Source organism: Gekko japonicus, unplaced genomic scaffold (assembly GCF_001447785.1).
Source record: "Gekko japonicus isolate JY-2015 unplaced genomic scaffold, Gekko_japonicus_V1.1 scaffold653, whole genome shotgun sequence".
In the NCBI taxonomy this organism is placed as follows: domain Eukaryota; kingdom Metazoa; phylum Chordata; class Lepidosauria; order Squamata; family Gekkonidae; genus Gekko; species Gekko japonicus.
This window is the reverse complement of record NW_015171524.1, coordinates 53,605-68,039: the sequence shown is the minus strand read 5'-3', so window position 1 is coordinate 68,039 and position 14,435 is coordinate 53,605. Positions and strand designations below refer to the sequence as shown.

General features: G+C 49.5%; 1 protein-coding gene across 1 annotated transcript in view; it reads right to left on the bottom strand.

The window, feature by feature from the left end:
- Nucleotides 1-14,435, bottom strand: part of TRPM1 (transient receptor potential cation channel, subfamily M, member 1) — a gene marked incomplete at its 5' end in the record, with an annotated part of 68,036 nt that continues 53,601 nt past the window's right edge. The window contains 5 exons of the mRNA XM_015419490.1: nt 1-1,195; nt 2,398-2,530; nt 3,562-3,764; nt 11,317-11,461; nt 13,294-13,314. Of these exons, the coding sequence (XP_015274976.1) occupies nt 1-1,195; nt 2,398-2,530; nt 3,562-3,764; nt 11,317-11,461; nt 13,294-13,314 (1,697 nt within the window). The remainder of the gene's footprint in view (nt 1,196-2,397; nt 2,531-3,561; nt 3,765-11,316; nt 11,462-13,293; nt 13,315-14,435) is intronic.

The window sequence follows — 14,435 nt, the reverse complement described above, 5'->3', positions numbered from 1 at the left end:
CTAACAGCATGAAGCGCTTCTGAAGGGGGAACGGAGCCTAGCTAGGTTGCCTGGGGAAAGAGGATGCAGCGAGATATCGACCTTCACAGCCTTGGCCTTTCGGGAATGGCTGTGTAAACTCTTCGACCGGACGGGCAGGGACCCGCAAGTCCTGTCAGGTGCCACCGAAAGCAGATGGTCCGCGTCGGCCCTTTTGGCGGGGGCTGGCGAAGGAGGGCGCGAGGCACTGAGAGCCGTGGCGTCACCCGTGTCGCTGTCGTCTTCCGTGTCGGTGAGCAGCGGTTTCCGTTCGGCCTGCGTCTCTGCCTCGGACACGATGCCCGGATATTCGGGAGGGGGTTCGCTGGCCAGCTTTTGCTGCAACTCGTATTTCCACTCCGCGGTCCATTGTTCGATCGTAGACGGGCACACCTGGTCGAGGATGCTACCGTATCCTGTCGTCCAGCTGTTCACCCCGCCCACCATCCTCCCTCCTTGTGCAAATATGTAACTCCGCGACTTCATCATGGTTTCCTGACTAGCATTGAATGTTTCTGAAGGATAGTACCTCATTGCTATAGTTCTGTCCAAGGGATAGGAGATGGCGGCTTCTAATTTGGCCCTTTCCAGAGCTAAATGGGTATTCTGAAGAGCGGGCCTGGTTTCAGGTTGTCCGTTCATCACAATCTCCACCGGACTGAGGCCCTGGGGTACAGTTTCTTCGCCCCGGTAGTGTTCATGCCCGACGCCCAAACCAGAACGGGCTCTCGCAATGGTATGGGTGACGTCCAAGGTATTTTTGTGGTGATCCGCAGAGCTGCTAGAGGCGGACCGGAGACTTCCTTGGCGTTCCGGAACCAGCTGCATTTTGGAATCCGCTTTACGCAGCGCCAAGGCCGGCGACATAGGGGCGGTCATGTCGTCATACGCCACCTCGTCGCCGCCACTGACGTGGTACCTGTACACGCTGGAGCCCTCGGAGCTGTTCACGCTACTCTGCCGGAGGAGGTAGGCAGCGTCGCATTCGGAGGAGGCCCGCGAGCGTGTGTGGATCAGTTCGGATTTGTCAATCCCCGCCAACTTCTCCAGAGCGTTCGCCATCCGGCTGGAGACCTCTTCCAGCTGAGAGAGGCGAAGATCAACCGTCTGAAGAGAGGCTTTCATGAAATGCTCCCTTTCGTTCACTTCTTCTAACCTCATAGACATGTTTTCGACTCTGCAGAATTGAAAGCGGGGGAGGGAAAAAGAGATTCATGAAGCAACACAGATTCGGCCCGTTGACCTCTTGAGAGCCGTAGCAATCAGTCTGGACAAGTATATAGGAAGGTCAGCTGGTCTTTGTTTATTATCAGGGCCTCCATCTTCAAGGAGTCTACTCACCAGAAGCAAAGCAGAGTATAATTTGTTTACCTGCATCGGTACAAAAATACTGACACCGTCTGGAATCTTAAAGCGCGAGATTTCAGTCCAGTACCATTTTAGAGACCAACAAGATTTTTCCTGCATAAGCTTTTAGGAATCAAAGATCTCTGGTGAAGGGAGCTTTGACTCTCAGTCGCTCACACCATCTGGATTTGAATCTCTAAGGTGCTGCTGGACTCGAATCCAGCTCTTCCACTGCAGACAAACATGGCTGCCCTTTGAAAACCATCTTCGTGGAGGTTTTAAATCTTGTTAGGTCCCAGGTTTTCAAAAATGGTGCCGTTATCACCCGCTGGTCTGCCTTCACCCCCCAATTTAATGGTTAAGAATGCTTCACAGTCAATGAAGGGCCTTTTTTCCTATGTGAAAAAAGCCCCACATTTCTGGCAAGTAGATAATATCATAATGGGCTGTGTAACCCTGCATTGGCTACTGTGAGTGACAGTAGGTCGCCAAGATCTCTGTCAGAAGTCTTTCCCAGTGCTCTTGTCCTATTCTTTCAGCTGGAGCCAGCATGGTGTAGTGGTTAAGAACGACGGACTCTAATCTGGAGATCCGGGTTCGATTCCGCACTCCTCCACATGAAGCCAGCTGGGTGACCCTGGGCCAGTCACAGCTCTTTCAGAGCTCTCTCAGCCCCCAAAATAAGCCTAGCTCACCACCTAGTGGTGCATAACACTAAAAGAGCTAGGACTTCAGGCTGCCAGACAATCTCAGGATCTCCTGGCTATACTACACACAATGCCACACAATAATGCCACCGAATAATGATACAATAATGATCATCGAATGATTGCATCTTAATTTCGTTGTACCATGTACAATGACAATAAAGTATATTATTATTTTCATACGGTTATTATTATTATTATTTAGCTGGAACTGTCAAGACTTAAACTGGGACCTTCTGCATGCCAACCAGATGTTCTGACACTTTTTCTCCACCTCTCCCAGTGTTGCCTTGCATAAGGACAAAGGAGTCCTTTCACCAAATACCTTTCAGAAGTGACTCGGATGCGTTCGTCGTTGGACGACTGCTCTTCATCCTCTTTCTCCCGGAAGTACTCCTCCACACACTGCTCCTCGAATTCGTACAGCTTTTTCACCTCTTCGTCATTGAGAAAGAGCTCTGTAGCGAGAGGGGGAAAGGGGAGTCACTCCTTCGCAAACGCCAGCCCGAGGGCCTCTCAGGCCCGTAGCCAGGGTTTTTTAATTCGGGGGGGCTTTGAATAAGTGGGGGGGGCTCCCCGCACACACACCTCCACCCCCCCCGAAGCGCTCACCACAAATAAAATAAAAAATTCGAACTCGGGGGGCCTGAGCTCAATGGAAAGTTGAGGGCCCGAGCCCAGAGAGGACCACCATAGCTACATATAGCTTTCATGATACTTTCACACAGCTTGAAATGAATTCTGGGAGAGGACTTATAAAAACAGAGTTATATTTGCCCCCCCAAAGAGCACGTGATGTAGGCATGTCGGTGATGTCAGGGGGGGGGATGTTCTGTTTTGGGGGCAAAACTCTATGGTTTGAAGTCCCCAGAAGTGACACAGGCATGCATGTGGCATCGCTTCCAGTGATGTCGGCATGTGGGAGCGACGCTTCCGGCTCCCAGAGCATCCCCCCCCCCTGCCAATGCTCCCTCTCAGTTGTGGAGTCTTGTGAGCAAAAACTCTACTTTGTGAGCCACTGGCATTAAAGTTGTGAGTGAGCGATTTGGCTGCTGCATTAAATTAGTTTGCTCTGGAGCCCTCCTTCCTGAGCTAAGGTAAAAATGTGTGAGCCGGAGGCTAAAAAATGGTGAGCTGGCTCACACTAACCCAGCTCGGAGGGAACACTGCCCCACACCCCCCACTGGTGAATTAAAGGGACCTGTCAACCAATGTTCCCTCTAAGCTGTGGAGTCCTGTGAGCAAAAATTCTACTTTGTAAGCTGCTGGCATTAAAGTTGTGAGCGATCAATTTGGCTACTGCATGAATTAGCTTGCTCTGGAGCCCTCCTTCCTGAGCTAAGACAAAAACGTGTGAGCCAGAGGCTAAAAAACTGAGCTAGCTCACACTAACTCAGCTTAGAGGGAGCACTGCTGTCAACCCTATTCCAATCCCCAACTATGGAGATCCGCTAGCTGGTGATGACAGCTCAGACGACCCTCCTCGTACTCAGTCCCCGGTCGCGTTCGTCTTGGTCCCCTTCCCGTCTTTTCTTGCAGCGGCAACAGAGGCGGATGAGAATGATGTAGAGGTGGCTGAAGATGATCATGGGAGGAGGCAGCACCGGTCGGTCGTGGAAGGTCATGATCAGCTGATACCGCTGGAACTTCCACACTTGGTTGGAGATGGACTTGACTTCAAAGAAGGTATTGCTGCAAGAGAGACCCTGGTTATTCTGCTCCATCCCCAAACTGCCCCCCCCAGTCCAAGATGGTGGTGTCATAATTGGGCCTGAAACCACAGTGAAATACTATCCTCTCTTTCCATTGGGAAATAACCAATGGAAGGACCAGGCTCATGACACAATGAGAGCCTTCGGGGAGGTGAATGAGCATTTTCCCAGCATTCATCTCCATCTGAACCACCATTTATCAGTAATTTCTGTTCAAGCAGTATTAGTTTTGGGGTCACTGACAAGGAAGCATGGAGGAGTGGCTTCCTCTTCTCAGGCAGCTGGGGTAACTCACTGACCTTCTAATCCCTCTTGATAGGGAAGGGCCGTGGCTCAGTGGAAGAGCCTCTGCTTTGCATGCAGAAGGTCCCAGGTTCAATCCCCAGAATCTCCAGTTAAAAGGACCAGGCAGGAGGTGATGGGAAAGACCTCCGCCTGAGACCCTGGAGAGCTGTAAGGAGGGGCTGTGGCTCAGTGGAAGAGCCTCTGCTTGGCATGCAGAAGGTCCCAGGTTCAATCCCCAGAATCTCCAGTTAAAAGGACCAGGCAGGAGGTGATGGGAAAGACCTCCGCCTGAGACCCTGGAGAGCTGTAAAGAGGGGCTGTGGCTCAGTGGAAGAGCCTCTGCTTGGCATGCAGAAGGTCCCAGGTTCAATCCCCGGCATCTCCAGTTAAAAGGACCAGGCGGGAGGTGATGTGAAATCAAGCTAAGAGCCTAGAGAGCTGCTGCCAGTCTGAGTAGACAGTTGCTGACCTTGATGGATCGAGGGTCTGATTCAGTATTAGGCCGCTTCATATGTTCATATATTATAGTGTAGGGGCCGTGGCTCAGTGGCAGAGCCTCTGCTTGGCATGTAGAAGGTCCCAGGTTCAATCCTTGGCATCTCCAGTTAAAAGGACCAGGCAGGAGGGGGTGTGAAAGACCTCTGCCTGAGACCCTGGAGAGCTTTAAAGATGGACCGTAGCTCAGTGGCAGAGCCTCTGCTTGGCATGCAGAAGGTCCCAGGTTCAATCCTTAGCATCTCCAGTTAAAAGGACCAGGCAGGAGGTGATGGGAAAGGCCTCTGTCTGAGACCCTGGCTCAGGGGTAGAGCATCTGCTTGGCATGCAGAAGGTCCCAGGTTCAATCCTTGGCATCTCCAGTTAAAAGGACCAGGGAAGAGGTGATGTGAAAGACCTCCGCCTGAGACCCTGGAGAGCAGCTGCTAGTCTACAATGCTGAACTCAATGAGGGAGAGGCCATGGCTCAGTGGCAGAACCTCTGCTTGGCATGCAGAAGGTCCCAGGTTCAATCCTTGGCATCTCCAGTTAAAAGGACCAGGCGGGAGGCGATGGGAAAGACCTCCGCCTAAGACCCTGGAGAGCAGCTGCCAGTCTGAGTAGACAATACTGACCTTGATGGACCAAGGTCTCAGGAGTAAGCCAGAATGGTCCAAGACAGATCTCTGGTTTTCGAGCCCCAGTTGGCTGCACGAGGCATGACACGGAGGGAAGTGAGAGGGGCCTGCGCTTGGCTTAGACTGCTGTGAGTGTATTCGCAGCGCCCTCCCACAGCACACGGGGAAAGATCTCTGCAAAATGTCATGCCTAACAGAGCCGCTTGGTTTGAAGCGCAGCAGAAAACTGAGCGTGGCTAACAACATCTCCTGGCATTTGATGCTACACGAGGAGCTCGGGCTATGAAAGGCCCTTTTGTAGAATTTTTTTTAAAAAAACCTCCCTTGAGCTTCGCGGTGTTTTGCTTTTAAAATGCTGATCAGCTTGACCTAAATAGCAGGCTTTTCAAATCTCTCTTTCTCTCTCGGGAGAGGGGAGAATCCCCACCCAACCTAAATTCAGAACTTTGTTCCTATAAACCTTCTGGGAGATGAACAGAGTTCGGATCCTTGATGTTTAAGCCTCCTTCTCGAGGATTCGGATTTCAACCGATCCCGTAATTAGTTCCATAGGGTAGCTGTCTTGGTCTGCAGTCGAGCAGCGAGATTTTAGTCCAGCGGCACCTTAGAGACCAATGTGATTTTTTTTGGGGGGGTTGAGCTTTGAGAGTCAAAAGTATCTTGACAAAAGGAGCTTTGACTCTGCAAAACTCATCCCCCCGCTCCCCCAAAATCTCGGTCTCTAAGGTCCTGCTGGATTCGAACGTAGCCAATGCAATTAGCGTCAGAGCCAACCTACACATTACATTGGGAATCCACGAGTCAATCTCCCAATATTTACGACAGCTTTAAAAAACACCTGGTGAGGGGGTGAAATGGGCTCTATGATTTGGTACGAGAGGACTCCTTCCCCCTAGGCCATTTTCCGGTCTCAGGCCCTTTCTGCACTAGACCTTTAATCCTGGTTCAATGCAGTCTCCTACTAGGTATTCTGCACTACACTCGAGTTCACCCCTCTTTTTATCCCTTTTTTGTGTCAATTCTGCATTACATTCTGGTTACCCCAGGCTCGGACTGCCATTGCCCCCGGGGTACATGGGTCCTGTTTTGCCGCAGGCTTTCCCTTGATCCAGAGTGGCCTTGGTAGAGAACATAAGAACATAAGAGACGCCAATGTTGGATCAGGCCAATGGCCCATCCAGTCCAACATTTTTTAGATATATTTTCACCGTCGATTTGTTCTACCGTGAATTTTATGATGGAACCTGCCCTGAGCCCACTTGTGGGGAGGGCAGGATACAAACTGAATTAGTTAAATAGATATATATGTTTAATTTTTCTTTGAATAAATGTTAACTTTCATACCATCGTGGGTTTGTAAAAATCAATGGGTATCAGATTTAACAGTTTCGAAATCGCTGACCGGTAACACAATATTGCTTTATGTGATCTTTCTCAGTATAAGTTGGGGCAACACAAATCAGCTGTATTTTAACACAGTGCCAGTGTCTATCTAGTTTGTTTCTCACACTGTCATCTCTCAGAGTGGGTTCACAGACCAGCTTAAAGTATTTTGGTGCTTTCAGTGTTATCGCCTTTGATTCCAGAAGATTATGACACCTAAAAAACAATATGAAAATCAGACATTAATCGCAATTATTTTAAATATTTGCTCAAACTTTACAAGACTGAAATTATTAAAAGAATGCTTAGAGTATTATTTAAACATGGATTGAGTCAGTTAAAAAAGCCATGCCCCATAGTTTGCAAGACCTGAGCAAGGCTTTCAACGATAGGACGTTTTGGAGGTCATGAATTCATAGGGTCACCAGAAGTCAGAAACAACTTGACAGCACTTAACCCATACATATTTTCCGGATTAAAAACCGGTCCATCGAAGCTGCTTATTCTTATCCCTAGTAAAAAAAAAAAAATGGAGGTATGATTCAAATGCCTGTTACCCGGTGGTGGACCTGCAAGGCCAGCGGGAGTGCGAGGAAGCCCCACCAAGGCCCTCCCTGGCCCCAGGAAGGCAGGGGTGGGGAGAGGCGGGGAGGAAGCAACTTACCCTCCCTCTTCTCCTGCCTCCTCCTGGCTGAATGAGGGTCGGAAGTGGGGCGGCCGGAAGCAGGGGGCGGGGCTTCATCGTGTGCCTTGCCCCCCGCACCTCACCCAGGGAAACTGCGATCCCCCGCGATCCCCCCCGAATCGACCTCTGATGCTATGAGGAAAGACTGAAGAGTCTGGGACTTTTCAGTTGAGCAAAGAGATGACTAAGGGTGGGGGGGGGGACGTGATAGAGGTTTATAAAATTATGCCTGGGCTGGAGAGAGTTGACAAAGAGAACTTTTGCTCCCTCTCCCAAAAGACTAGAACTTGAGGGCACCCTGATGGGCAGTAAGTTCAGGACGGACAAAAGGAAATACTACTTAACACAGAGGGTGATTCAAATGTGGAATTCACTGCCAGAGGATGTAGTGCTGGCCACAGGACTAAACAGCTTTAAAAGGGGATTGTATAGATTTATTGAGGATAAGTCTGTCAATTACTAGCCATGGTGACAACTAAGGGGGAACCTCCACATTGAGAGGGACCAGTCCTCTGAATCCAGAGCCAGGAGGCAACATCAGGGGAAGGCCTCGGCCTCTCCACCCTGTTGTTGGCCCTCCAGAGGAACTGGTTGGCCACTGTGTGAGACAGGATGCTGGACTAGGTGGACCACTGGTCTGATCCAGCAGGGCTCTTCAGCAGTTGTTATGAAAGCCTTGGCCTCTGTGCCCTGTTGTGGTCCCTCCAGAGGAACCGGTTGGCCACTGTGTGAGACAGGATGCTGGGCTAGATGGACCACTGGTCTGATCCAGCAGGGCTCTTCTTGTGTTCTTATGAAGACCTCGGCCTCTCTGCCCTGTTGTTGGCCCTCCAGAGGAACTGGTTGGCCACTGTGTGAGACAGGATGCTGATGGACCACTGGTCTGATCCAGCAGGGCTCTTATTTATTTACTTATTTATTTCTTCTGATGTTCTTATCCTTTCTGCTAAGAAAAATGGAACAGAGAAGGGAGACACTCAGTCCAGACCCCTGCCGTTCCAGATTCCCCCCACCCTCGACTTTTAAAAGTCAAAGATCTTATCCCGGATCCCCAGCAAGACATGACGGCTGGTCCTCAGTCTGCGGCTGAAATAAAATCTGAACGGGGTCTTCACAGCTTAGCCCAGGGGTTCCCAACCTTTTGGCACTGTTGGGCTCCTTTGGAAATCTGACACAGGGGGGTGAACACAACCACAAAATTGCAGTTGCAGGAGGTAGAGCCAACTACGTAATGTCCGGGAGTGAGGTTATGCATAATTTCAGATGCATAACCAGGGCTCTGTTTGTAGAAAAAGCCCAGCAGGAACCCATTAGCATAAGAGGCCACGCCCAACAGCAGAAACATATTAGCATATTAGGCCACACCCCTGACAGCACAGCTCATTAGCACATTAGGCCGCAACCCCATGTTACCAGAAGTGTGGTCATTCAGCCACACCCACCTTTTGCTTCTTATTCTGTTTACCTTGTTTGTTGTCAAAACCCAGGGCTTTTTTTGTAGCAGGAACTCCTTTGCATGTTAGGCCACACACCCCTAATGTAGCCAATCCGAATGAGTTCCTGCTCTTGGGTGTGGCCTATTACGCTAATGAGTTCCTGCTGGGCGTGGCCAACTTGGGAGCCAGCCGGAACTCCGTTCCTGTGCGTTCCTGCCCCAAAATAGCCCTGCATGATTCTGATAATAGCCCTTTAGCATTTTTGGTAGAAACTCTGTTTATCAGGATGAACATATTTGAAATATTTTCTAGCATGGACACAAGTATACCTATTGAGCTCCCTATGACACAGTCACCTGGCAGTATCCATCAGATCTCCAGTGGCCAATCAGAAGCTCTGTTGGCCCCGTCTACTTTCTGAAAACATCTGGTGGGCAACAGGAAAGGTGTCGATGGCAGCCGTTGAGGATCTCGGATTAGCCTTTTAGTTGCTACAGATCTCCCTGTGATGACCATCATCTTGCAGTATTTTTAGGACAATTTAATCATACTTGTTGATTTCAGGTAATAGTATTTCACTGTAAGACCTTTGGTGCAATTCCTTTTCATTTCAAGGGGAACTTCTCGGTGGACAGTGTCGTCAAATCTTCTGAATGGGAAAAGGGGCTCTTCTATGGCCAGGAAACACGGCCCATTTCTCCAGCCCATACAGAGCATGGACGAGTTAACAGCATGACCTACTTCTGACAGTGCTGGTTTTATTTGCGGTCCCTCCAGATAACCCCCCATTGTGTGTGCCGGAGAATCGCTTTCTTGCTCTTTAGAGAGAGAAATTTAGCTCTGTGACTGGCATGTGACTCTTTTCGAAATGCATGACCTTTTCAGCTATTAAGCATTCTGCCACAGACAGCAAATAAAAGATGGCTTGTGTGAGATGCTGGTTTTCAAAAACAGAGCCCCAAATCTGGGCATAACGCCCAAGACAACAGGCTCTATCAGCACCCACCAGCTCTCCAGTTTGGGACACGGGTAGCAAAAGATAAGGGTGCAACTGAGCAGTAAATATTAGGATGCCCTCCTCTTTTGGAAAAGGAAGCAGGCAGATAAGACACGATGCTAGCAGAAGGCAATCTAAATAAATGAATAGCTAGATTTGAGTCCAGTAGCACCTTAGAGACCAACAAGATTGAGGGGGGGGGGATTAGCTTTTGAGAGCCAAAATTCCCTTAAATCAGGTACAAGTAGGAATGGAGATCCCCGAGTCCTTATATCCCTTCGTCAGACACGAGTAGGAATAGAGATCCTTAAGCCCTTATATCCCTTTGTCAGATATAAGTAGGAATGAAGATCCCCGAGTCTTTATATCCCTTTGTCAGATACAAGTAAGAAGGAAGATCCCGAGTCCTTATATCCCGTTGTCAGATACAAGTAGGAATGATCCCCGAGTCCTTATATCCCTTCATCAGATACTAGTAGGAATGAAGATCCCCGAGTCCTTATATCCCTTCAGATACAAGTAGAAATGAAGATCACCGAGTCCTTATATCCCTTCGTCAGACACAAGTAGGAATGGAGATCCTTGAGTCCTTATATCCCTTCATCAGATACTAGTAGGAATGAAGATCCCCGAGTCCTTATATCCCTTCGTCAGACACAAGTAGGAATGGAGATCCTTGAGTCCTTATATCCCTTCATCAGATACTAGTAGGAATGAAGATCCCCGAGTCCTTATATCCCTTCAGATACAAGTAGAAATGAAGATCACCGAGTCCTTATATCCATTAGTCATATACAAGTAGGAATGAAGATCCCCGAGTCCTTATATTCCTTCATCAGATACAAGTAGGAATGGAGATCTCCAAGTCCTTATATCCCTTCGTCAGAAACGAGTAGGAATGGAGATCCCTGAGTCTTTCTATCTCTTCACTAGATACAAGTAGGAATGGAAATCCCTGTGTCCTTATCTCCCACCTTCTGACTGGGATATAAGCAATCAGGGATATCCATTCCTATTCGTATCTGATAAAGGGAGATTTGCCTCTCAAAAGCTCATATTTCCCAAATCTTGTTGGTCTCTAAGGTGCTGCTGGACTTAAATCTAGCTCTTCTACTGTGGACCCAGAAACAAAATAAATGAATCTGTGCAAAGTTTGCAGGGATAAATATATATTTGAAGGGCTGTCATGTAGAAGATGGAGCAGATCTATTCTCTCTTGCTCCGGATTGCAAGACTAGATCTAATGGGTGGAAATTACAAGGGAGTCGATACCGGCTAAATATCAGGAGAAACTTCCTAACTGTAAGAGTGGTTGAGCAGTGGAACAGACTGCCTCGGGAGGTGGTGGATGCTCCTTCGCTGGATGTTTTCAAGCAGAGGCTGGACAATCATATTTTGGGTATGTTGTAGGGCAATCTTTCAGCTATGCTCCTGCAGAGTGCATGGGGTTGAACAAGATGACCTGCAAGACCCCTTCCAACTCTAACATTCTATGATTCTATATAAATGCTCGCTCAGCATGAGGTCAACTCAGGGTGTAATTTCAAGTCTAAATTAATTTAATCTGGGGCCCTATGAGAAAGGCCAAGGAAGTCCTTCTCTTCATGGCAGGGAAATGCTAGCAGAGCACTTACTTGAAGACGGCGATCAGCAGGTTGACCAGGAGAATGTTGGCGACCAGGAGGTAGCAGGCCATAATGGCCGGAGTCAGCCAGGCGCCAGGGATACAGGGGGGGAGGCGCTTGCCATCCTCATCGTACAGGTTCTCTCCACAAGGAGCTGAGGGTGAAAGGGACGGAACGTTAACAATGTGCAGTGCACGGTTATAGTAAAGGCGACCCACAGAACTGGGGGGAATCCGAGGACCACAGCAGCCCTTGTGGGCCCCTCAAACATCAGGAAGTCTCACCTCTGAGCATACTCAGAGAGATGTTGTATGCAGAAGAGAAGAAGAGGAAGAGATTGGATTTATACCCCGCCCTTCACTACCCAAAGGTGTCTCAGAGCGGCTTACAAACTCCTCTCCCTTCCCCTCCCCACAACAGACACCCTGTGAGGTAGGTGGGGCTGAGAGAGCTCTGACAGAAACTGCTCTTTTTCAAGAACAGCTGTGCCAGAGTTATGGCTTGCCCAAGGTCATTCAGCCAGGTGCAAGTGGAGGAGTGGGGGAATCAAACCCGGTTCTCCCAGATTAGAGTCAGCGCACTTAACTACTACACCACACTGGCTCCAACTGCAGACAAATATGCCACAACTGCACAGAGGGTTGCAACCCTATATAATTACTGGGCCGTGCTGATACGATGCCAAGTTACAGTGGGCATGAAGGAAAGAGGAGACAGCTGGGGTGGTGGTCTTCAGCACAAACGGGCCTGATTATGCAGCGGAAGAAGCCGCAGGCTTGCCTGGATCGAGGCCCTGGACATTTATTTATTACAGTACAGTACAATTGTGGGGCTCTAGGCCATGTGCAAATTTTAAAACCATAAAAACCATAAAACCATATCCGGCACGTTATACAGTAATTAAAAGCAACTGGTGACAACACTTTTTGCAGTTCCCTCCCATATCTGGTCTGTGAGTGCCTCCGACGCACGGGGAGGGAGTAAACTCTACAAGGAATAGGGATCCAGGTAGGGTGCCTGCCATAATGTAAACCGTCACTGCCCTCAACCGAGCGCCTGACGGAACATCTCCGCCTGACGGGCCCTGCGGAACTGCATAAGATCCCACTAGGCTTGCCAAGTCCCCCCGAGGGGCGGGGAAACCCCCGCCCCAGAGGCCCGTTCCCCGCCGCCACTGGATCGGGCCCCGGGGGGAGCTCCACCCCGACGTGCACGTCACCAGGAAGTGATGCGATCACGCGGGGCACGCTGGGGGCGGGGCCATGACCATCTGAGGGAGCAACCCGGGAGTCCCCTGCTCTGGATCGAGGTAATACTCGGCAACCCTAGATCCCACAGGGCCCTGATGTCATTTGGCAGAGAGTTCCACCAGGTGGGGGCCAGGGCTGAAAAGGCCCTGGCCCCCGGTTGAGGACGGCCAGATATCTCTAGGGCTGGGGACCACCAGCACATTGTTCTGTGAAGAGCGTAATGCTCTCCCGGAGGTGTAATGGAGACAGTTCCTCAGATACGTTGGTCCCAGACCACTCAAGGCCTTAAAGGCCTGCTCCGACTGAGGCCCAGTCTAGAAAAAGAACTGCTCACATCAGCACATCAGACCGCTCAAGGGCTTAAAGGCCTGCTCCGACTGAGGCCTAGTCTAGAAAAAGAACTCACACCACCAAACTGTTCTTGGAATAGACCACTTCAGATTGTAGGAGGACTCCCCTTCCCCCAGCAGATATCTGCGTGCAGAAATCTAGCACGTCAGGGAAAAGATAAGGATGTAATCTCTGGATGCAAACTGGCTGGACAGGACGAGACAGGCAGGGGAACTAGGATCCTGGTCAAGCCAGTCCAGGCTCCGGCCTTGTATATAATTACAGATAGCACTTGAATGGAATTCTAATTAAAAAGGAACAATGTCTTCAGTGTTAGGTGTGTGTGGGGGTAATTCACGACTCAAAGCATTTAATTAATTTGTCACAGGTTCAACAAAAGACTTACGGTTAATTTCCATGGCATAGACTACGCGGCGTTCCGAAAGCAAAGAATAAATTTTTTAAAAAGAGAGTTTTATATATATGTTTAAACAAAAAGAAAAACAAGGAAAGGAGAAAAGAATAATAGGAAAGGAAAGAACACACAATATTGGAGCTCTTCTGCTGCCAGAGAAAGATAAGACCAAACACGATAACAGGCAAAGGCAGAAGGTTGGAGACAACGGGTCCCAACAATGGGCCCTGCAATTTCCTTCCCTCTTTGTCTTTGCTGAAACATTATGGACGGCAGCGAATATGTGGAAATCGGAAACGAATCACGACAGGCAGGTGGCAGATGATCCATGTCAACACGGGAGCTGTCTCGGGGGAACAGGGACGACGGCGGCCACCTCAGGCACAAAACACCACGACGAAATCACGAGACGGGCAGCGTGGCCAGACCAGGGAACAGAGGAACACCAGGAACCAGAGGGAGTGGATATGATTTAGTTATTTACTTCCTTCGTTTATACCCCAACCTTTCTCCCCAGTTGGGACCGAAGGTGGCTTAAGTATTCCTTCTCCTCTCCCTTTATTCCTCACAACAACCCTGTGAGGTAAGTTAGGCTGAGAGTGTGTGACCGGCCCAAGGACACTCAGCGAGCTTCTGTGGAAGAGTGGGGATTCGAACCTGGGTCTCCCGCATCCTGATCTGATGCTCTAGGCTCTACACCGCTCTGGCTTTCAGGCACACCATGGTGTCAGCGATAAGAAACAGAGCTGTGTATGCTCGTGGTGCTTGGAACACACTGGAACTTGGCGGGCAGACATTCCAAATTCTGCACCAAGGAAAGCTCACATATGAACACATATGAAGGTGCCTTCATACAGAATCAGACCCTTGGTCCATCAAGGTCAGTATTGTCTCCTCAGACTGGAAGCGGCTCTCCTGGGTCTCAGGCAGAGAGGTCTTTCACATCACCAAGTGCCTGGTCCTTTTAAGCGGAGATGCCAGGGATTGAACCTGGGACCTTCAGCGATCAATATCAATTCTTCTTGTTTGGTGGTGGAAATTGCGGTCAAATCCCAAAGAATCATAGAGTTGGAAGAGACCTCCAGGGTCATCTAGTCCGACCCCCTGCACAATGCAGGAAATTCACAAATACC